Here is a 25,612-nt window from a genome sequence, read left to right on the forward strand (position 1 = left end):
TGTGCACTCACCACTACAATCAATTTTAGAGCTCCTCAGAGAAAGCCTGTACCCATTAGTAGTCACCCTCCATTTCCTCCCACCCTCCAGAATATATTTTCTGTCTCTGTAGATATGCTGGATATTTCATAAAAATAAAATTACAGAACACTTGGTGTTTTTACTTAATGTCATATTTTCAAAGTCCATTCATGATGTCATATGCATCAAGACTTCATTCCTCTTTATTTTTTTAAAGATTTTATTTATTCATGAGAGACACAGAGACATAGGCAGAGACATAGGCAGAGGGAGAAGTAGGCTCCTCTCAGGGAGCCCAGTGTGGGACTTGATCCTAGGACCCTGGGATCACGACCTGAGCCAAAGGCAGACGCTCAAATGCTGAGCCACCCAAGCATCCCTTCATTCCTCTTTAGAGCAGAGTAATTATCGATTGTATGGATATACATTTTATTTTTCCTTTTCTCAAGTGATACATGTGTGGATTTTTCTATTTGGGGGTATTATGAATAATGTTGCAGTGAACATTTGTGTATGGGTTTCTGTATAGACATAAGTTTTCTTTTCTCATGGATATGTGTAGAATTGGGTATGATGGGCGTTGCTGGGTCATATAGTAACTCTGTTTTTAATGTTTTGAGGAACTGTGTTAAAATGTTTTCCAGCAGGGTTGCACCAACTTATTAGGTTTGAGATCACTTATTCTTAGCTACAAGGTCAAAAGTTACTTATAAAATTTCCCTGGATTCATACTCTTAGGAAGTAGGCTCTTCATGGAACTAACTACCTGGAAAAAAAATCAGTTTGTGTTTTTATTTAATGATGGTGTTTCTGTAAAAACCAAAAGCACATAAAATGAACAAACAAAGTATACTAACTAGTCTTAATAATACACATAAAATTTATTTAGGTTTAGAGTAAGATTCAAAGAACCGTAATATTTAGTAGGAGTGAACTTTTTTCATATTTTTACCTATAGTTTTAAAGAGAGATCCTCAATCTGTTCCTTAACAGTATCACATTTCCTAGGTTTTATGCTATTTGAGGCTTGAGAGTTCAAATTTTCCTAGTCTTTTTTTCTTGCATGCCTGGCTTTTATCTAGATCTCTTTTTCAGCCTCTTAATTTTTTTAAGATTTTATTTATTAATTAATTAAAGACAGAGAGAGAAAGAGAGAGGCAGAGTCACAGGCAGAGGGAGAAGCAGGCTCGGTGCAGGGCACCTGATGTGGGATTTAATCCCAGGACCCCAGGATCATGCCCTGGGCTGAAGGTGGAGCTAGACCGCTGAGCCACCCAGGGATCCCTTTTCAGCCTCTTAAAAAGTTAGTGTTTGCTCGTTTTTTTTCCCCAGATTCTCAGAAACTCACTTTTCTCAACTATATCATCCCTTTCTTCCTGATCTAGCAGATTGGGGGTTAGGCAGGGGGAGGCATAACAGTATTGCCTTAATATAATTCCTGGCATAACTTCCCAAATAGAGAAAATGATTTCGTACCTAAACTCCATCTAATTTAGCTGTTGGCCTTTGGTAACAGAAGGAATAGTGAAGAATTAGTTGTGTGTAATTCTCAAATTAACTTATTAATCACTTCTTTAGAAAATCTGTGGATCGTATAGCTAAATTTTAATAAACATCCTGTTTTTCAAGGTATCATTATTTTAGAGCTGGAAGAGATTTCAGAAATCATGTAGCAAAATTCCTTGTTTAAAAAAAATAACCACTTTTTAAAAAATCACCTAATTAATTTGCCTGTGAACAAAAGAAAGTACACATTTTATTTATTTATTTATTTATTTATTTATTTATTTATTTATTTATATTTTAGTTATTTATTCATGAGAGACACACAGAGGCAGAGACACAGGCAGAGGGAGAAACAGGCTCCTCACGGGGAGCCTGATGCAGAACTTGATCCCAGGAACCTGAGATCACGCTCTGAGCCGAAGGCAGACACTCAACTGCTGAGCTATCTAGGTGTCCCAAAAGCAGACATTTTAAAGAGATAAACAATGACTTCCACAGAAATGCAGTCACATGCTGGTGTTGGATCTTCCTCTGCCTCCTCATACAATTCATTCTTTCTCTGTCAAGAAACATTTTATTTCCTGGGGTGGGTTTTTTTGTTGTTCATTCATTCATTCAAGAAATAGTTGTTGGGAATCTATTATGTTTCAGGTACAATTCTAGATGCTAAGGATCAGCATAGAACAAAAACACTAAAAACTATTCCACTGGTGGAGAATAATAATGAACAGCCCTCGGGCTTTTATGTATTTCCTAGCATATTTGAATGTGATAAGCTTTGTGGAGAAAAAGCAGGAAAGAGAAAGAGAAATCACAAGCCTGGATGCAGGGATACATTTTTACCCAGAGTAGTATGATAAAGCCTCACTAAGAAGGTTTTATAGACCTCAAGTTGGGGAGGGAAGGGGTAATGTGATTTTCTGATATCCTGGATATACAGAACAGCGAGCTCAAAGTTTCTGAGGTGAGAGGCTGCAAGAAGACCAGTACAGTACGGTTGTTAAAGAGGGAACAAGAGGGAAGTGTAGAAAAAGATAAAGTCAGATAGCTGATGGAGGACCAGGCACAGAGGCCTCTGGCCATCGCAAGAACATTGGCTTTAAAAACAAACAAACAAACAATTATAAGATTCACATAACAGAATTCACTGTTTTAACCATTTTAAAGTGTACACTCTAGAGGGTTTTAGTATATTCACAATGTTTTGCAACTATCACACTCATTTCAAAATTTCCATCCCTACAAAAAGAAGCCCTAATACCTCCTAAATTTCCCCCTTTTCCCCATTCTCTGGCAACCACTAATACTTTTGTCTGTATAGATTTGGCTATTCTGGTAAATATAGGGTGTTGTGTGACAGACTTATTTTAATTAGCATAATGTTTTCAAGAGTCATCCGCATTGTGACCTGTATTAGCACTTCATTCCTTCAGTTGGGTAACTAGTGTTACATTGTACAGACATACCATATATATGTCCACTCAGTTGATGAACTTTCGGTTATTTTCATTAATTGGCAATTGTGAAATGCTACTATGAGCATTCATTTAGAAGTTGGTGTGTAAAAATATATTTTCCTTTATCTTGGGTGTATATTTAGAAGTAGAACTTCTGAGTCATAGGTTAACTCTATATTTAACTTTTTGAGAAACTACCAAACTTTTCCACAGCCACTGCACCATTTTTAATTCTTACCAGCAATGTATGAGGATTCTAATTTTCCCTCATCCTTGGTAAAACTTGCTATTTTCTGGGGTTTTTTTATTTAATTTCTCATCATTATGATAGCCATCCTAGTAGGTGGGAGATGGCATCTCATTTTATTTTGATCTGCATTTCTCTGGTGGCTGATGATGACAAACATCTTTTCATGTGTTTTTGGCCCATTTTATATTGTATCTGGTGCAATGTCTACTTAAATCATTTGTCCACTTCTTAATTTGTTTGTCTTTTTCTTGTTGAGTCTGTGGTTTGTCTTTATTACTTTTTTATAGTGTCTTTGACATGCAAGAGTTTAAAATTTTGATAAAGTCCAATTTATTTTTTCTATCTTCATGCTCTTAGTATCATTTTTAAGAAACCACTGCCTAATCCAAAGTCACACATATGTACAACTGTGTTTCAATATTAGAGTTTTACACTATTACCTGTCACATTTAAGTTGTTGACCCATTTTGAGTGTATAGGATATGAGCCAGGGGTTCATAGTCAGTCATTCTTTTGCATGTATCCATATGTCTCTTGAAGAGACTATTCTCTCCCCATTGAACAGTCTTGTCACCCTTATCAAAAATCAGTTGACCATGGAATGTATAGTTTTATTTTTGGACTCTCAATTTAATTCCATTTATCTATATGTCTGGTATCCTTATTCTTTATTCATTAATGTAGCTTTTTAGTAAGTTTTGAAATCAAGAAGTATGAGAACTCCAACTTATTTTTCTTTTCCAATATTGTTGAATATTGGGATCCCTCCATTTCTATATGAACTTAAGTTTAGCTCATCCATTTCTGCAAAAAGGTCATTGGGAATTTGATAGCTTTTGAATTTACACTGTAGATCACTTTAAGGAGTATTACCATCTTAGAATATTAAGCTTTCCAATTCATGAATAAGGAATGTCTTTTCATTTATTTAGATATTTTAAGTTTTACTTTAGCAATACTTTGTAGTTTTCAGCATACAAGCCTTACTCTTCAGTTTACATTTATTTCTAAGTATTTTATTCTCTTTCATTCCATGGTAAATGAAATTGTTTTCTTAATTTGATTTTCAGATAGCTTATTGCTAGTGTATAGAAATACAATTGTTCTTCACACATTGATCTTGTATTCTGCAGATTTGCTGAACTCATTTATTAGCTCTTTTTTTTTTTTTTGGATCCCTAGGGTGTTCTATATATAAGATCATGTTATTCATGAACTGAGATAGTTTTACTTTTGCCTTTCCAGCCTAGATCTCTTTTATTTATTTTTCTTGCTTAGTAGTCCTGTCTAGAGCTTTCAGGACAATGTTGAATAGCAATGGCAAAATGGGTATCTTTGTCTTGTTCCTGATCTGAGATAAGGAGAAAGCTTTCAGTGACACATTGGTCTTTACTTGAGATGAAACAGGGAACATTCTGGTAGTTTGAGGAGAAGAGTGATGTGATCTAACCCCTATTTTAAAAGCATATCTTTGTTTTTTTGATGTTTTAAGTGATTATAAGTCCTAAAACTAAAGCTAGAAACCTTAGTAAATATAATAAGTAGGTATTAAAAATCTGACATGGTTCATTAAATTTAAATAACATAGTAATACTACTATACGAAAACGTTTAATATATACATATATCTCTTCTAAGTGCAATGAAATTAGTTGAAAATTAAATATATAATGTGTTCAAGTCATACACATGGTCTTAACTATATCTCTATCTCTCTAGCCATCTATATTATTGTGATTCTCTAATGTCCTATTGATAATATGCAACTTTTTTATACTTTACTCTTGATAATCAAAGATAGTATTTTCTACCAGTTGGCAACAAGCCCTAAAAAAACTCTTGGCACTGATAATGGCTTTCCTAACTAATATCTACATGGTTCTAACCAGTGCCTTTATATCAATAAGGCAGTTTTCTCTTTAATAAAATAAGAACTTTCCTGTCTATCTCACACGAGATAGGATAAAAAGGATAAAAAGAAGTGTCTAGAAAAGTTATTTGAAAACTAAAAAGCACTAAACAAATGCTGAGCATCACTATTATCTTGCATCTTTTAAATGTTCTTTATCACACATTTGTTTAATTTCATAATTATTTAGTTTACCTTTGAGTGAGTGCATTGTTATACCTGATAGCTTATTCATGTGACAATAATGGCATTTAGAATAAGAACCTATAAAACTAGACACCTAGGTTGTTGGACTTACTAGAGAGAACCACTCTATATCATGCAAAGTTTAAAATAGCAAAAAAATAATGAGGCCTTAAAGTAGTTGAAGAAGCAGTCTATCTCATTTTGAATGATGCATTATCTATCATCTTGGGTATATTGTGTAACATATATCTTGCAAAAATCAGCTGTAGACTTCTTTGGCATTTACCATTCATTTGCATTTCAGTGATATTCACATCAGAAGTCATAAATCATCATATTTGATGGCACCTTTTCCATTAGCATCTCAGAAATTGTAACAGAATATAGCCTTAAATAGAAATGGTGCTTTTGTGGTGATGTGAGCGTCAAAGATTGAAAGAGAATAGTTTTATCCAAATCCTATGGATGGTCCATCATATTGATCCATCTGGACTGACTGATAAAAATATCCTTTAAGAGGAGAAACTCACAAAAGTATTCTCCCTATATCTGTATCTTAGAAGGGCAAATAGGACACAGGTCTCTCTTGCCCTCCTCTCTTACTTCTTTTCTCTCCCTTTCCCTCTTATCTTGAAAAAAAAAGAAAAAAGAAAAAAAGAAGAGCTAATAGGCAAACAAATAATTTCTATCTCGTTCACATCTATTCAACTTAATTAAACTTCTAGTTTGAGGAAACATTTATTAACCCAGATTGATAAGTCAGGCAAAGAAGAAATTTTTATTGGCTTTGGAATTGTACTTTGAAGGTTAGGTAGAGTGGAATTTTTCTGAAGTGTTAAGTAAAAGCAAATGATTACTGAAATCGTGGCTTAGAAATGCTAAAAATGAATATATCACATATGGAATGAAAATAAAGTTGTGTGAAAATAAAATACGTGATTTAAAAAAAAATCTCTAAGCATTTTTCAAGAATTTCCAGATACTTACAATTATTGTTACATTTAAATTATCTAGGGAAATTCATTTTGTGCTTTGATTTTGGTAAAAAGCATTGTATTTTTACAAAAATGTTCAATGTTCTCTAGATGAGCTGATGAGAAAAAAATTTCACTGAACTCTTAAATCATACAACTCAACTCTTAGCTAACCTGCCCAATCCTTGGTCACTTTTTCTTTTCTTTTTCCCAGCCAACCTGGAAAGTTTTTTACTTTCTTTTCTAGCTATGTCCTCAATTCCAGAGAAGCAGCTCAAGGGAGCAAATTGAAATCTCAAAGGGAGAAATACGTATGTACGTACATGTGTTATTTTATTTAGTTATTTTATTTTGGAGAATGTAGGAAATAGGTAAATTGAGCAAAATAGGAGGCAAGAGAGGAGCTTGAGCCCTAGCCTGGTGCTTGCCTGTCTATTCATCCCAGTATCCTGCAGTGTCATCCAAGGCACAAAGCCAGAGGTCTTTAGACACCCAGCTACCATCTCTTCCTTTGCCTCTTCTCCCCGTTTCTAGGAGGTGCCAATTGTGGCCATGAATACTCTTTCCTCAATAAACCACTACAGTGCTGTCCAAGAGGTAAAAGCCTCCATGCTAAAAATAACCTCACAAGGTCACCACCTTGTCTGCCTGCCATAGTCTTAAGCCATGTCCTTAGATCCCCGAGAGCTGTTTCTTCTCACCCAGCTTGCCTTCTGGCTCTGACTTCTCTCTCCAGCCTTATGAAGTGGACCTGGCTGTGATCTTGACTGGTTGGCAACAGCCTTCCAAGTGCCAGGCTTGGATGAGGTCTCTGCCTTGCACACTCCCCGTGCACTCAGACTTTTGACTTCACACATCCAGCCCTGGATTGCTGGCATCATCGCCTGGCTTCCTCCCTGAGCAAAAAGACATGAACATGCCAGTAAGGACATGAACAAAACTAGTCACATGCCACAGTAAGGCTTTTTCCCCATTTCTAGAGAAACAACCATAAAAGAAACTAATGTTGATTTAAAACAGATTTATAGAAAACAGGATACATAGAAAAAATCTTCTGTCACAAGAAAATTAATTTTCAAAATGTGATCTATAAAGCGAAGTGGTTGACTCTAAGTGCTGACTTTAAATTTTGTCACAGTTGGATTTGGTGAAAGTAATAGAAATAGCACTTGTTAAAATCAGCTATACATATATGTATCCTAAATAAAATCGTGAGTCTTTTCTAAGCCTTGATTAAAAATTATATTTTAAAATTATTTTATCTAGGGACGCCTGGGTGGATGTCAGTTAAGCATCTGACTCTTGATTTTGGCTCAAGTTATGATCTCAGAGTCATGGGATTAAGCCCAGCATTGGGCTCTGAACTCAGCAGAGTCTGCTTAGGATTGTCTCTCTTCCTCCTCACTCTCTAAATAAATACATAAATACATAAATACACAAATAAAATGTTTAAAAATTATTTTATCTAAATTGATGAAATTTCAGAACTTTTATTTATATCAAATTGTTTCTAATCTGTTGTTCTGATTTCACTCATGAAATGAGATCTCACAGAGTGAAATGGAATAGAAATGCCATCATCCTTTAAGAGGTCAGGTCACAGGGGATAGATTTCTATCCTTTTGTAGCTATAAAAATATTTAGCATTCTACAGGATCAGAATGACAGTACTGACTGTCAGAGATAATACGAATTTACTTTGAAATTAATTCTCAGACAGCATATCCTTTATTAACACAGTTCTTTAAAGATATATTTATCTTAAAGTATTGAATGAAATCTTTGTAGATAGAGCTAACCTAAAAGTCTTTTTTCCCCAAGTATGTACTCAAAATAAATAATTGAATTTGAAGCTATTTAAGTAATGCCAAAATAACTGGTCTCTTAAGTAAGCCCTAAGGAAAATCAAAATGGTTATTGTGCATCATTTAGACAAAAAAGAGACTGGCTTTTTTTTTTTTTTAATGTTTCAGTTAATGTTTTGGTAAGATGGCAATGCAGTTATAATGAAGGTATTCTGAAAAACAAAAAAGAATATATGATATGGTAAATTTTTGTGTAAGATACAGTCTGCTCTAGCTTAGAATTTCTGAAACAGTATGATAGTGTATGGGAATAATAGGAGAGTTAATTTTATAACTGGAATTTCATGAAAATCTGGTTTATGTAGCTTCTGTAGATAAATAGGATTCTTACCATGTTGGAAAAAAGTCTGTTGGCTTTGCTGGAGAAGAGAAGCATTAGCTCCAGAATTTTATTATTTTTCCAAGCAGTTCTATTAATTTTTCAGCAGTCAATCTTTCAGTAAAGGAGTAAATTCTCATTTCTTTTGTTCTATTTTGATGTGCATACTTCCCCTAATTTTTATGTGCCTCCCCACTCTTAAAAACTTCTATATTAACATTACAAGGAAACAATTACTTGAGGAGAGAAATTCTATCAAAAAGTGGTTGTATTATATGAAGACCTCTCTGTTCTTCCACTTCCAGCACAGGGGAAAATAATAATAAATTGCTATCTTGAGTGAAATGACTGGAGTTTTTGCATCTTGAGACAACATAGTTTAAATGGGATGCTCAGCAGTTGTTGAAAAGTTATTAAAAATATATGTTATAGATTTTTCTTGACATTTTTAAGTCTTCTTTTTCTGTGTCTCTTATCTTTGCCAAGCTTATTCCATAATTTGTCCAATAGAACTTACTTCCTAAAAATATGTTTCCTGGTCTCTTGAAATTTGAAAAAAAAAATCCTTTAATCCAGATATTTGAGTGTGGCATGTTACATCATGTTATCTTTCTGATGATTAAAACATTGTCTGCATAGTTAATCCATGAAGCACTAACATTGTAATGAAAACTGTTAAGCAACTCTCACATACAGTAAACCACCCAAGCCCAGATGGGATAAAGTCCTAAATTATATCCATGCTAAATATTTTATCAGTATGCCAAACATTGTAAGAGCTTCTTTTCTTTTCTTTTCTTTTCTTTTTTCTTTTCTTTTCTTTTCTTTTTTTAAGATTTATTTATTTATTTATTTATTTATTTATTTATTTATTTATTTATTTATTTATGAGAGAGAGAGAGAGAGAGAGGCAGAGACACAGGAGGAGGGAGAAGCGGGCTCCATGCCAGGAGCCCGACGTGGGACTCGATCCCGGGACCCCAGGATCGCGCCCTGGGCCGAAGGCAGGCACTAAACCGCTGAGCCACCCAAGGATCCCCAAGAGCTTGTTTTCTTAACTTTAGGACAGGTCTGTGGTACAAAAAAACAAACAACAACAACAAAAAAAAAAAACCTGGAAACTGAAGAGCTGACAATTATTACTTCATTTTTATTATATGAGCTACCTAACAGAATTCTACAGCAAAGATTTGTATGCTAAGTGGCTTTGTGGAAATGTCTCCATGTCCCCAATTCTCTACACATTCTAAATTCACTAATCAGAAGGCATGATCTCTCTCACTTTGTGTTCACTTTCAATTAGTAAAAGCTTTCAGGACTCATGATTTATCATGTCATAACATTTAATAGTTAGCTATTATGGAAGGACACAAGGTAAATCCTTACCTAAAGCACATGGCCAGAAGGAAGACTATTGCCATATACATTAAACAGACTACCAAAGGCAGTTGCTTGAAAAATTATGCCTTGACCTTTTGCAAGATTTCAGATCGAGTTTTTGAATATACAGACCTTCTCATTGATGAAATGGGCACTGCTACCGTGGCATGCAACACTTCTCCCTTTGGAAGTCTTGGAACAGGGATACTAGATTTCATAGATTTGGAAAGATTTTTTTCTTTCCTATTCCTTTAGAAGCTAAAAAGGCAGTTTCTTAATTGAGTGACATCCAAGTCACTTAAAATGGCTTTGAAATAAACTGATTTTCTTTTTGACTTCCTGTTTTTTCCCTTCTGTAATATTTATCAGAAAGTTCACAAATTCTGACAAAATTCACCCTTTTTTTGGTGCTTACAATTGTAAGTACAGTGGCCAGACCCACTCCGTTGACTCTGCCAAGTCCTAGCAGTCCTACCACCTCATTAATTTAGTTTTCAGTTGATTTACTTTAGATTAATCTGTGTTTGGAAGGGATGAAACATACATCCTATGAGCAATATAGGAAATGAATCCCCTTGGAAACGTACAGACTGTGAGTTAGGGAGAGAAGACTATATTCTTACAAAAGAACCCCTGGTTTAACTGCTAAATGGAAGGATAATTAAGCCCTGTAGTTATTTTTCTCTGTTTCAATGATCTGAATATGTCTCCATCCTCCCTCATTTATTGTCACAAATATCTAAAAATATGTATCTTTCAATAGAAGTGTTCATTGCTTGCTTTAGGTAGCGTCTAAAATAAATATTTTGAGTTGTTTTCTAATTTATCCTGAATTCCCTTATGGGATGATCAACTTGTCCTGACTTGCCAGGATTTTTCCTTGTTTTGGTACTGGAAGTCCCATTTCAGGAACTCCCTTCATCACAGACAAAACAGGACAATGGTCACTTGATCCCTCATTTCCCTTTTTCACATCAGTGACTTTCTATTTAAGTGATAATATAGCTCTAAAGCTGAGCTATCCTAATTGACAGATCTGCCAATTGTGGTTTTTGGCTTGCTGGCCTCAGACCAGCGGCAACAACACCTGGGTACTTGTTAGAAATGCAAATATTCAGGCCCCAACCCAGACCTAAGTAAAGCATAAACTATGAGGGCAGGAATCCACAATCTGCTTTTATCAAAACTTCCAGGTGACTCTGATACACATCTTTGCAACTACTAAGCTTCCAGGAAGAGGATTATTTTTGATTCACAAAGGTTTCTAGCATCTTGGCTTCATCATTGTTGGATATTGTGGGAGCCATAAGACTATAGAGAAAATAGAGTGAAAGAAGCAGTGTTTTAAGAATTATAAGATGAAAATGATTAAGGATGAAAACTTAGGTTAGCAGGTCAGAGATTTGCTATTTTATTTTATGCCAGTTTTCAATCTGGTGCCTTATGGGGATATGACCTCAACTTCTGAAAGAAAGGCAAGTGCCTAATGACAAATTTCTTGATGGCATCCTCTTTATCTATCAATTATAAAATATCCAGCAAGCTGTAGAAAGAGTTGTGTTATGGGGTACAGATATATACTATAGGACTATAATATATCTCCCTGACTTTTAGAATCTAAGGCTCCAACATGATAAGACATTGATAGAGATTGCCAAGGTGACTATTACCAACCAAAAATATCACTAAGATATTAAGTTATGAGCCCTTACACATAGCTGAAAGACATGTCAGGGTTTCTGCTCTGGAATGAACCGCTTCTTGTGAACTCAAAGGAAAGGAATGGAGGCAGATTGGTAAAGAGGAAAAAAAAAAAAAGGACCAACTCTAATCAGCTTATCTTTACTTCAAGTAGAGACCTTGTCTTCTGAGGGAGAACCTGTCAAACCATATGATCAGCATATCTGAACCACTGTAGAAATGAGCAGCAGCTGGAAGTACAGGCAGTGTGTCCCAAGAGAACCTTGTAACACTGGCAGCCCACAGCTCAGATAGAACACAGAAGTTTTGGGCCCACACAGGATTTTTATACACATCCACCCCCACCCACCCCCCCACCCACCCCCACAGTAATGCTTAAATTTTGGAAATTTTACATTAAACTTTTTGGATTTTATCAAAATAATAATCAGAGCATCTGGTAAAACTGGACACGTGTTTCTCAAATGACAGGAACTGACTGAAGTGGTATCATGGACTATGCCTTTTCTATGGAGTTCCGGGCTCTCCAGTTTACAGCTGCTAATACTATCATTGTCTATTGCCCTGCTTCACTCATTTACATCTTCTGCCTTCCTTGGTGTGTGTGTGTGTGTGTGTGTGTGTGTGTGTGACTATCGCCTAGCTTTATGCCTCTTTCTACTTGGTGAGATCCCAGGTCAAACTAGAGAGGTCAAGGACATTTTGGAGACATGTGGTTTGGAGATATAGGTAGATTTCAGCTTTGGTTGCCCAACTGTTCCATCCTGCCTCCTTCCCCAGAAAATTGCTGGACAATTTCTCCTGAGCTTCAGGGGACTGTGGTATCCCTCCTCTTGGCTTCATCCCCCAGCCCTTCCTCCTCCTCATTAGCTGCACTTATAGGTGCCCCACCTAAATCCTTCTTTGCTCTGGTCCTAATTAGGACTTACTTCTGAGGGCTTCTGCAACTATATGCTAACCTGGCAGCCTGATTACCTAGCTTCTTACTCCAAAATTCTAATCAGTGATAGGAATAACCTAAATTTCTGAAAAAACTATCCCAGGAAAGTTAATCTAACATTACTTTCTCAAATCATAGATGTTCCTAAAAAATGGCCATTCCCAATGAAACTAATTGATTCCGGCTCCAAGAGGCAAATCCAAAAGTTGAATCACCTGCTTAAAATAAAATAGGCTCTGTCTCAAATACATTTCATCAAAATAATTTATACTCTAATCAGCATATGATATATATGGCACAAAGTGAGCTTAAGTGAGGTCAACAGATAATACTATTAGTGTATGAATTTACTCCTAATGTAATTGCCTCTAAGAGATCATAGATTGGGCAGCTTTGAGAAGCATTTCAAAAGTTGCAGTTTGATATTTTTGTTTTGTAAGTTTTTGAAACCTCTTGCCTTTCTATAATTTCTAATACGTGCAAGACATGGGAAATCTAGTTCAAATATTGTAAGGCAGAATGAATCATTCACCCAATCAATAAGAGTTTCATTGGATATTAAGAGTTTCACTGAGGTCACTACCTTACAACAGAATATGTCACATGACTTAAAAAGTGCAAGGAACCACTTTTTACATGGCACTTGTACCATTGGAGGCATGATGAAATCAAAGTTTGAAGTACAACTTAAAAAAATTAAATTAAAAAATTAAAAGAAGTACAACTTATTTTTCTAATACTTTCTAGTGACACTTCCTCATGTTCATCCTCCTCAAAGAGAGAAACTCCCTCGTCGCCTTCCTTCATCGTATTAGTGCCAAATCACTCTTTAGTGTAAAAGTGATGAACATATGAGGGTTCATTCAGGTCCACCCCAAAAGTTCCAGGACCAGGAAGACCATCTGTCATAGAGGTAAATACAGACAAGACCTACCTCCAGCTTTACCTACCAGCCCCACAGCGTGCATCCCAGGGATGGCCCTTGTGACCTGAAGAATGAGGGATCTATTCCCCTGAGTCAGACCTGAGCCCTACTGAGTGGTAACACAGATCTACAGGGGCAGAGCAGAAGCTGCTCCCTAAACCAGGACTTTTGGATGGTGATTGGACCCACCCAGATCAGGTAGCCAATCTTGGGGGGTACCCTTTCTCCTCACCTTAATTTTGGAAACTCAGGATTGTAAGCACTTTGAAGCCCTTCCTACTCCATTCCAGCAGAGGAGAGGGAGAGAATTTGTGGGGGCAGGAACTTTGTCTGTTTAGGTGACTTGATGTAGCCAGATATGAACAAACCTCTTCCTCTGGTTTCCAGATACAGGCTGTGGTCTCCTCTCACCTCTTTTTCTCCCCCACCCCTTATTTATTTATTTATTTATTTATTTATTTATTTATTTATTTATTTATTTATTTATGAGACAGAGGCAGAGACAGAGACAGAGACAGAAAGTGCGCGCATGAATAGAAGGAAAGAGAGAAAGATAATCTTAAGCAGGCTCCACACCCACCCTGGAGCCCAATGTGAGGCTTGATCTTAGAATCCTAAGATCATGACCTGAGCTGAAATCAAGAGGTTGATACTTAACTGACTGAGCCACTCACCCACCACACATAGACACATGCACACACAGATACAGACACATACACACATAAGCTTATGAGCTCTGACTTTGTATGCTGGCCCCTAAGGCACCCATTCTAGCTCTCACTTCCCTTTCCTATAAGTCCCACTTGCTCAACTGTTCATTAAACTCTCTAAAAACTTTTTTACAAGATCAACAGATTTAAAAAATAGACTTTTGTTTCAGTAGCTTGTGATATGTGGAGCCTTCAAAAATACAGTCCCCAGTGCAGAGGTCATTCCCACCTGGGTCTAATGGGGTGGTACTGTGCTCAATGAATGTTCATTAAATTAAATTAAATCCATAGGAAAGAAACCACTAGTAATAATTTTTAAAAACTTGTGATGATTTTTTTTTTGTCACGAGGCACCTTTTTATACTTCAGAATGTCAGCATATTTAAGAGGAAGCAGCTGTTCTGCTCACTTGCTAGCAAGCCTGGGTGAGACTTAAATTCACACATGGAGGAAGGACATAAATTGTATATAATTCTGAATCTCTAATCTACAGGAAAACATGATGAGCATCTCTAGGTCATCATATTAATTCCTATCACCTGAAAGAAACTTAAGTAACTCAGCTCTGGTTGTACTACTTGGATTATGAGGTCTGTGTCTAGGTGAATAAATTTCTTACCCAAACCATGTAACTTAGCTGCTTTATTGTGTTATCTGGAATTCAAGTCATTGATATTTTTTGGAATCTTGTATGCTTTATGGATTTTTAAAAAGTATTTGGAGTGTTTTTTCACAAGGATGAGGGCCACAAGTGGGCCACTCTGAATACTGACAAGTTTTCTTTTGTTCTCAATTAAAGCCCCATTCCACTAAGTATTAGCAATCTCTTTTGATGCCAAAGCCAAATAGTGACAGTTGCAATAATGAATATTTGCTACAGGATGCTGGCAGAAAAACTGCACAGAAATACAAACCCAAACCATCTCAAACCTTTTTCTTCCCACTGAATAGCACCCATTATTTTATATATGTATATATATATATATATATATATATATATATATATATATATATATTGTTCTTAGAGGGTCATTGGTTGAAGAGTAAAAAGAAATCTGAGTTCACCTTTGGGGAACATAGGAAAAGTGAATCACCACTCCAGTTTCCCATATTTTGAAAAGAGAGAGAGAGAAGGAGGGACAGGGAGGGGAAGGGAAGGGAAGGGAAGGGAAGGGAAGGGAAGGGAAGGGAAGGGAAGGGAAGGGAAGGGAAGGGAAGGGAAGGGAAGGGAAGGGAAGGGAAGGGAAGGGAAGGGAAGGGAAGGGAAAAGAAAGGTAGTAAGGAAGAAAGAAAAAGAGAGATGAAAGAAATATAAGACCTGTAGTTTACTACAGAGAGATAGGGAAGGAGGGAGGGAGGGAAGGAGGGAGGAGGGAAGGAAGGAAGGAAGGAAGGAAGGAAGGAAGGAAGGAAGGAAGGAAGGAAGGAAAGGAAGAAGGAAAGAAAGAAGAAAGAAAAGGAGAAAGGGAGGGTGTGGGGGAAGGAGGGAGAAAGGAGGAAAGGAGGGAGGAAGATGGAGAGAAAGAAAAAGAAAGAAGAAAGGAAGGAAGGAAGGAGAAAAGAAAAGAAAAAAAGAAATGAAAGAAAGATAAGACCTGTAGTTTAGTTTTACCATTTTGCACAGAAAATTATTTGAGAGCTGTTGCTTTTTTTTTCCTCCCCTCCTCCCAAAAGTAACTTAATTCTTCAGCATAAAATGGATGATTGGACATACATGGCTGACTCTAACTCAGGCTATGTTTAGTTTCTTTTAAAGTCAAATCTTGAAGATGCTATCTTCAAATGTGCATAATAAATCACAACCAACTTGAATTAGCTGAAGAGGAAAAATAATGAATTAGCTGAAGAGAATGTAGTCAGCTCTTTTATGAAAAAAAAAATCAAAATTTTAGCAGTAAAAAATAAATGAAGAGCATGTGCTTCTGAGCTGGATTGAGTGCAAATCTTTGTGCTCCACCTGGTGGCTCTGGCTTTGGGCAATTTCCCAAAACTTTCCATACTTCAATTTCTTCTCAAGATACAGATAAAAATGGTATACCCCTCTTAGGCATTTATAAGAATTGAATGAATTCATACCTGTAAATTCTTTAAAAGTGATTCAATAATCATTAGCTGTAATTGTTTTTCATTCATTCATTGTTTTCTTTTAATAAATATTTGAGTATCTTTTTCATGCCAAGTGTAAGTGTAAGACTATAGCAGTGCACAAAACTGATTAAAGATGTAACTTTTATCATTTCAAGTTATCATGAGATATGAAGGATATTTATTAGCCTTTCTTTTTGTTTAAAGATTTTATTTATTTATTCATGAGAGACACACAGAGAAAGGCAGAGACATAGGTAGAGGGAGAAGCTGGCTCCATGCTGGGAGCCTGATGTGGGACTTGATCTTGGGACTCTAGGATCACACCCTGAGCTGAAGGCAGATGCTTAACCGCTGAGCCACCAGGCATCCCACTATTAGCCTTTTCATCTTCAGTGCTTTAGTATATATAGAACTTAGCACAAAATAGCTGCTTAATAAATGTTGATGGAATGAAGTTTGAATATGTGAGTCATTGCAACACAGGACAATAGCACTTAATTTAAAACTGGGAGACGCAATATCAAGTCCCAGTTTCTACCCTAGAGCACTATATGTGACCTTGAGAAATTTACCAAAAAATTTTAATCTGAAAACTAAGAAAGCTATACTATGAAACCACTAAGATCTCTTTTGATTATGATTCTACAAAGTAACTAAAACGATGCACTCTTTGTTGACTGATTATAATTCTGTTTTTCTTAAATTTAATGAACTTTTCATTTTAGAATAATATTAGATTTACAGAAAAGGTGCAAGAATATTATAGAAGTTCCTAGATACCCTGCATCTAGTTGCCCTTACTGTTAACATCTCACATTATTATAGCACAATTGTCAAAACCAATGAACCAATAGTGATATATTACTATTAACCAAAGTCCATTTTCCATTCAGATTTCCTAAGTTTTTACTTAATGTCCCCCCCTTTATTTTTTGCTCCAGAATCCCAACCAGGCTACCATATTATATATGATCATCATATCATGTCTCCTTAGATTTGTCTATATTTGACAGTTTCTCAGACTTTCTTTGTTTTGATGACCTTCACAGTTTTGAGTACTATTGGTCAGGAATTTCATAAAATTTCCTTAAATTCAGGTTTGTTGAATGCTTTTCCCATGGTCAGACAGGGGTTGTGAGTTTGGGGGAGGAAATACAAAGGTAATTCGTCTCACATCTTATCAAAAGTATATGCTATTATCATGAACACCCACTTAAGATTCTATCTTTATGGCTGGATAAGAATTATGTATAATTGGTCATTTAATGTACCATATTAAGGAAAATCTCCTTTCTCAATGTAATTTTCTAGGCAAATATATAACAAGTTGATTCTCTTTAAATATGACATAATCATAAAATATATTTACCTTACTTTTTCATGAAAAAGTTCCTTCACCAGTGACAAATGAAAAGTAAATGAATAATCCATGTCTTGTTATAAATTAATAGTAATCCTACTTATGGACACAAGATTTACATACTAAATTTAACATGAAAAATATGACTCCTTGTATTTCCTTCAAATTAACTGCAAAATTGAGAAAATAACAGATTTGTGCTCAGCTATGAAGTCTAAAGCATTAAAGTAGAAGTGCCAGAAGTCAAGCATTTTGATACTAATTCCACTAAACCTGTCTCATGCAAAGGACTTGCCTTAAGAGAAGTTAATACTTCACTAAGCTGTAGGCATAGAGAATCTGGCGTTTCTAATCTTGTGGCATCCTTGGTCTAAATGTACGTTATCCTCTGAGGTTAGAAAAAATACTAATGTAGCTGTCACAGGGATTAGAAGATCCATGGTTTTGTTTGTTCTATACTTTTCTTATGAATTTCACTATAAATAGGGAAGTTGGTTTAAGATTAATATGATCTATGCTAGGCACAGTTTTCAGATCAAGACATAGAATAAACATTATCAATCCAGAGGAAAAGTTGTTAGAAGTAGGATATTACTAGGGATATCCTTACTTGGATTTAAATGAAATAAATAGCCAAGAATATCACACTCTGACTCCAGCAGGTAGCCACATTAAGTTTAACTATATCTATATTTATGGTTGTCACTCCTCATAATGCGGATCACAAAAACAACTAAGTAGTTTTGGCCTGAGTATTTATTATCCTACTGCTGTCTGTCACCTTTTTGAACATACCGTGTGTCAACAATCATGACCAAGAGTATTATCTGCAACGTATATGTTTAAAATCCCTGAATTTGGGTACCTGGGTGGCTCAGTCAGTTAATCCTCTGCCTTCAGCTCAGGTCATGATCCCAGGGTCCTGAGATGGAGTTTTGCATCATCTGGCTCCCTGCTCAGCAAGAAATCTGCTTCTCCCTCTCCCTCTGCATCTCTACCCTGCTCGTGTGCGCATGCTTGCTTGCTCTCCTCTCTCTCTCAAATAAATGAATAAGATCTTTAAGATTTTTTAATTAATTAATTAATTAAATCCCTGATTTTTTTAATCTATAAAACACTTTGCCCTGACTCACCATATTCTGTTTGTGTGACCTTGGGAGATTTCCTTAACTTCTGGAATTTCCTCATTTGTAGAAGTTTGTGTGAAGGTTAAATGACATTATGTATACAAAAGACTTAGCAAATTAACTGGACATTTGTTATTTATTCATAGGCACATATTCATATGCTTTCAATCATTTCTGGTTTGTTGGAAGCAATGAATAGCAACTAGGCCGTTTTAAAGTAGTCATTGCATTTCATGCTGTATCTAGGTTCTCAGAAATATTTTCTATCTATTACCTGATATTTTAACATTGGTACCTCAGCAGATAAGTAAAAACTAATCAGCACATGGACTTGTCAATGTTCAAGGCAATAAATATATTCTGGTGGCAAAACTTGGTGTTAGAATAATTTTATTGCTTTTTCTTTAGCCATGAAAACCTGATGAGCAGTATGACTTTTTTTACATGTTTGGATGAAATTCTTCAAAACACTGGAGGAGGCTTGCTTGATGATGTTAGCAGCTAAATAAGTGATTAAACATGTATGAAGTGTTGAGCAAAGGAAATAAGATCCAGATGAATTATTTTATATAGCAGCCCTCAATAAGAGTCCATTTCTCTTCTTATTGACTAGTGCTTCTGATGCCATATTTGGGAAAGAAGCCATAACCAATCTCACCTAAACTCCCACCTCTATATCTGGATCAAAGGAGGTATCCAAGTTAAAAGGCATCCTGTAACTGCAATCAACCCTTGAGAGTGTGATCTAACAAGAAGTAAGCACTTATGAAGACAACACTGCATTGCAGGCAGAACACTCTTCCTTATAACAACTGCCTAATTCATTTATTATGAACTTAGTGTGGCATTAGTGACCACAGCAACATCTGGAATGAGAAACAGTTGCAAGAGCAGCTGTAGCTAGAAAGACAGCCTGGGAATATTTTTGAATAGGAGGTTAAGAACCATCCAGCTGGGAGGCAGAGTCAGTAGTATAAAAGTAGAAAGGATAGGAGCATAGAGCTCCCTTTGCAATTTGTTATTGGATATGGCAAACATCCTAATTGTAATTCGTAATTATCATATTCGGAATGGGAGCTCTGTGTACCCAAGTGAAGTCAGGATAAAGTACTTTTGCTTTATGGGTTGACCTCTCCAGATTTAGAATCAGATTTTGAAGCCAGAAGGGTTGTAGGGTTCCAGTATATGAACACTTGGTCATCAGACTTTTAAAATGATGATGTGACATTAACATGGTGTGACCAGTCTGTGAGTTTCTTGTGGAGTGGCCATTGATGTCTGAATACTGTGTAACAAACTCTCTGAACACAGCCTGGCACAAAACATGTACTTAACAAATATGCCAGACCAGAATTTTTGTACCTGGCATTGAATATACTACTCTTTTCTAAATTGTTGATCTGAACAAACCAATATGTCATCAGGGCTCCATTTTTCCCCCTTTTTTGCACGAGCAAATACAAAAGGATCAGTACTTATATTTTAATTAAAGATAGAAGGAAAATTGATAAGTAATAAAGAAAAGTAAAAAAACAAAAGTGTTTATTTTTAAAAAGTTGTCTGTGTAGAAATATATGTATACAAAGTACAATACATTGTAAAGACTATTCTACTAAAGCCATATGTTAACAAGAGAAATCTGTGGGTATGTTTATTTGTCCCACAGAAGGAAAAAAAAGTAAGTATATTTGGGTGTATTTTTAAGAATCGTCCACATGTTTTATATCAATATAGGCAACTACAAGTGGCCATCTATGTGAATTTCTTCATGAGATGAATGACTCATAGTCAACAAACAGCAATTGCTGGCTGCTCTTATCATTATTAGCAGAATGTAATATTGGTGATACAATTCCAAATAGGGGAAGATAATACCACTGCTTTTCCCTTTTTTCCTATGCTATTTTGAATGCAGACAGTACCACAGGGACACCAGCAATATCAACGACAACTGTGGAAATTCGCAAAAGCAGTGTTATGACAACTGAGATCACCTCCAAAGTGGAAAAAAGCCCCACGACAGCCACTGGCAATAGCTCATGTCCTTCCACGGAGACTGAGGAAGAAAAAGCAAAACGGCTTCTTTACTGTTCGCTATGCAAGGTTGCTGTCAACTCCGCCTCGCAGCTGGAAGCGCACAACAGTGGTGAGATGCGGTGATTTCTCTTCTGTCTCAACAGCTCTGCAATTATCTTCCTCTAAATGGATTAGATCTTTTGCAGCAGGGGACAAAAGGGTGGTGGAAAACTGGCAATTATTACATGGAATTCATTAACAATTAAAAAACATAAATGACATGCAAAGTGTCATTTACATGGGCTCAAGAGAGGACTTCCAGGGCTCCTGTGCCTCAATGTGTATGTGTTTTTGTCTCTGGATGTGTATCTGTGTATGTGTGTGTGCATGTGTGTTATTAGATATTAGGAGATAAAGTGAAATATAATTCTAAAGTATAAGCTTTGCATTTATTTGATTTTGACACTGCTATGTACTCCCATGCATTTGCTTCTAAATGAAGTTTAAAACTTCAAACTTCTAAAGTTTGGTCAATAACAGCAGCTCTTTCTGCCCTTAGGTCCCGTCCCCATGTTTTAATAAAATGGTCTTTTTGGACCAAAGGAAAAAAAAAAGTTTGTCAATAATGCAGTTGCAAAATTTGCTTCATGACTCCATGTGCTTTTAGCTAAAACCTCTCCATTTTGGTTTTTATGGCAAATGACTTTGAGCTAAATCTTTATCACACTGACAATTAAATTTAAGTGCTTATTATGGGCAACAACTGAGGTATGTTCTCTACATGTAATATTTTATTTACTCTTTGTGACAACCTACAGATACTATTCTTGCTATTTGATTGAGGCTCAGACAAGGCATATGACCAACTAAGTGGCTGAGCCTCACTCAGCCACTAAGATTAGCCTAAGATTTAAACTTAGGTCTAACTTTTTTTTTAAGATTTTATTTATATATTCATGAAAGACACAGAGAGAGAGGCAGAGGGAGAAGCAGGCTCTGCAGGGAGCCTGATGTGGGACTCGATCTCCAGACCCAGGATCACACCCTGAGCCAAAGGCAGATGCTCAACCACTGAGCCACCCAGGCGTCCGTAGGTCTCTCTAACTTAAACACTAAATTTGAACATAATCAAAACAGAAAATACTGATAAACCAGGATGAAATGCTTCCCTAATATATTTCAATTTCATCCATCTGCTCTCTATCTATAGGAAGGCATTATATAGATATCATATATCCATACCTATACCTACCTATCTAGACAAGCATATACAAAGAGTCTGTATCTACATATCTATCAATAAAATCTAGATTATATTTGTATATCGATATAAAGATATATTGACATAGATAATTATACATAGCCTGCTTGAGATGTTAGCCGGCCCTTTGGCCCTAGATTAGATTTTCTCTAAAAGGCTGGATTCATTGCCAGGACCCTGTCAGCAATCACAACAGAAACAGAATCATTTGTAAATCATACCCTGGGTTAATATCGCAGCTTTATGTTGGCTGTCATTGGCCAGTCACTATGCTGCACAGTCATGTTCAAATATCGAACATGTAATTACAGATGGAAAGCAGTTCCTTCAGCACATATCCTCCCCCTGCATGCAACATTAGTTGTCATCTGGGAGTTCATGAGTTCAGAGGCTGAGGAATACAGAAAAAGACCTGGCCCCAAGTCAGAATCTATACCATGCAGATGTGCCTCATGTTTTACTCATGTAAATACATTATTCAAGGATGCCAGATAATTGAGAGAGCAAAATCATCATTGAAAGTCCATTTATTTCTCAAGAATTCTTGAGCATTCTGCATCATAACAGAGAAATACATTCATTTTGGTGGGGGATCAGCTCTGACAAATAAACAAACCATACCTTTTGAGGCTGGAGTTAATTTATGAAGGATGTGGATGTCCTTCCTGAATTCCTATCAGAAACATCTGATTCAGAAGCAAAGAATAATTAGTTATTTCATCATATCACATCAGGTCAACATTTTTCATATTCTAATTCTACAATCCTCATCTCTGCTTTGTGTGTTGGAAATGCCCAGGAAGCTTTAAAAGCCTATTTACCTGTGTCACTTTAAGATATAGATGTTCATATAAATATATACATATATATTTCCTATATCCAAGGATTCTAATTTATTATATATTCAGGCCTCGAAGCTATAGTGTTTGGGAAAAGAAATGAAGCAAAAACAATAGACCTCACAAGCATTGTGCAGGCAGTGCTGAGAACTGCTGTTATCTGGGAGTTATCTGGCTGTAAATGTGGTTTAGCCTTACATGAATCACTTTATAGGAATGTCCCCTCCAAACCTTCAGCCTCATCAGGGGACTATATACCCCCTCAGCTTAGATTTCTTGATCCCTTCATGTCCCTTCTTAGAGCAGAGATCATTTTCCATGGTCCAGTTATGGTGCTTGTTTTAGGCCTCATACTAGATATGTACCAGCCAGTTGAGCCATAACTGGAAGTGACAAAGGTAGAAGAGAGGATGCATGAATAGATTATCTTTAACGCCCTTTGCGCACCATTTCCAATCTCCAGATTCAGCTCTCTGATTTGTAACTGAAGTGGTGGTGGGAGGCTCGTTGTATCTGGGACATTCTCTAAATGTGGATGGTGAATGCAGTTCATTCCCATATTCAAACAACTGGTCCTTGTCCACTGGTTCCTTCATCTTTCCCTTAGGATCCCATATGGGGAAACCCAGGGAAGGGGAGGGTAAAGGAGAGAGGATCACCCTCTTGTCACAAAAAGAGTAGTCATTGTAGGATTCATCATAGGATCAGTGTGGTGTGTTTTAGTTTGGGTTCCATTAGAAGCAGACTCTGTACAAGGATTTAAGAGCAAATAATTTTTAGGGGAGGCCAAGGGCACAAGGTTAGGAAGTGGGAAGAGGGATCAGGGAAGGGAAGCAGCCAGTGCAGTGAGCCATCATGAGGCAGTTACCAAGGTAGGCAGCTGGAGCTCACCAAACCAAACTGTGACACTACATGGTTTTACAGTTTTAAACATAAACACTTCCAGTGGTCACATAGAATAACAGAAATGAATTAACTCAAATTCTGCCCCTTAATCTTTACAATCACAGTGCTGTCATCTCATTGTTCACTTATGATCTCCTGTTTGCATCAAAAATACGGACTTCCATGGGGGTTGAATGCACAAACTGCAGCCTTTGTGAGCTTGAATAATTCCAAACGGACTTGTTAAGGGAACAGGAGCATGTAGTTGAATTCCTGTGCGTCTGTGGCCCACTGTGTAACACAGAGGTCTACAAATTAATTTCCATGGAGGATATGATGTTTAGTATAGGATAAGTTAGACAATGGGCTAATTGAATATATGCTAAATCTCAACAGTAAAAACACCACTGGTTTAGAATATAGACAAATTGTTTTCTAGGAAGCAGTCCTTTATCATGGACATTATCGAGACTTGCCAGTTCATGGAGCTGGTGGAAAGCAGACTGTCTTCTTGAGTCCATGTGATTATTTTCTAATTTCCTTTAATGTACCTCCGTATTACCTGCACCCACAGCAGACCACAATCACTGCCTTAGTGCTCCACTGCCTTCACACACACACCCCCACCCACCTCTCTAGTATCACTTTAAAAGAGTTCTCTGCTTTCTTTCAGAGCTAGGTGTTAGGAAACCACTGTTAAGATTGGGCTGTTTGTCAGGGAACCAGGTTTGAAGGCCAATTTGATCAGAAACAGATTTTGAGACTATTATAGCTTCCATCAACTACTGCCTCTTGTATGTTAAAATAGAATGAGCTAGAAGTGATCAGACCATTTTTACCTCAGATCCACACATAACAATTCTGTGTGAACCTGGGCAAGTCAATTGTCCTCTTTGGACTTCTCATGCTCTCTCTTTCTCTCTCTCTCTAATGGAGATAAATGGCCATATGGCACTTTGTAAAGATGAATTACTATGGCATGATGCTTAGTATGATCATAGTTGCTGCTGGCATTATTTGGGGTTAAATTGTGTTATTTCATTTGTTTTCTCTTTCTATTTTTTCACTAAAGTTGAAGTTAATAGATTTATATTCCATAACATTGGAATGCAGTATTTAAATATGGGCATTCCTGCTTTGCATTTATTTTTAGAATTTGAAAAGAGAAGGAATTCTCCTAAGCTTACTAGAATGATTCACAAAACAGTCTAAGAATGTTTTAAACAATTTATGAGGACACACTCTTTTCAAAATATCTGGAAATCCCCTTTTAGTCGTATGTTACAGACACAACACAAAAAAAAAAGTTTCATCTTTTTCTTCAAAGAAATCCCCCCAAACATTCTACTAGGTAATGCTTTGCTTAGCTGATTTTGATGATTTTCTCTATATTATTAAAAAAAAACTTTGAAATGTTTTATAGTCAATGCTTATTACTAATTTGGGCAAATTTTTCTGGCAATAACTTGAAGTGGCAACATTTGATAATTTTCACTAAGCTCATTTGAGCTATCCCTATACAGAATTTATTCTATTCTTCACTAAGTTTTAATATACAGAAAAGGCAGTTCTCAAAAGATAGACTTTACTAACTTTTAAAGTGCTTAGAGGTTTCTAAATTTTTGCTTAAACAAAACCAACACTGTTAAGAAGGAGAAGAGGATTGACTAAAATTTATTGAGCACATGGAAGTGCCAAAAGTAATCCTTAAAACAATAAATGCATTTAATGCAACACTTCAGTAGAGCAGATAATTTCCTTTTTCACAGCTGAAAACACTGAGGCACAAAGAAATGTAAACTACACAGCTCATGGAGGCAAACTTTGATTCACACCATTCCAGAGTCTGAGCTCACGGTGCTCTTCACAAATTTGTTCATTGCTTTTTATTAAT

General features: G+C 36.3%; 1 protein-coding gene across 2 annotated transcripts in view; it reads left to right on the forward strand.

Moving 5' to 3' along the window:
- Nucleotides 1-25,612, forward strand: part of ZNF385D (zinc finger protein 385D) — a 674,868-nt gene that overhangs the window by 643,637 nt on the left and 5,619 nt on the right. For both annotated transcript variants that reach the window (XM_055320905.1, XM_055320904.1), the window contains exon 5: nucleotides 20,633-20,863. In XM_055320905.1, the coding sequence (XP_055176880.1) occupies nucleotides 20,633-20,863 (231 nt within the window). The remainder of the gene's footprint in view (nucleotides 1-20,632; nucleotides 20,864-25,612) is intronic.

This window comes from Nyctereutes procyonoides, unplaced genomic scaffold (assembly GCF_905146905.1).
Source record: "Nyctereutes procyonoides isolate TBG_1078 unplaced genomic scaffold, NYPRO_anot_genome, whole genome shotgun sequence".
NCBI lineage: Eukaryota > Metazoa > Chordata > Mammalia > Carnivora > Canidae > Nyctereutes > Nyctereutes procyonoides.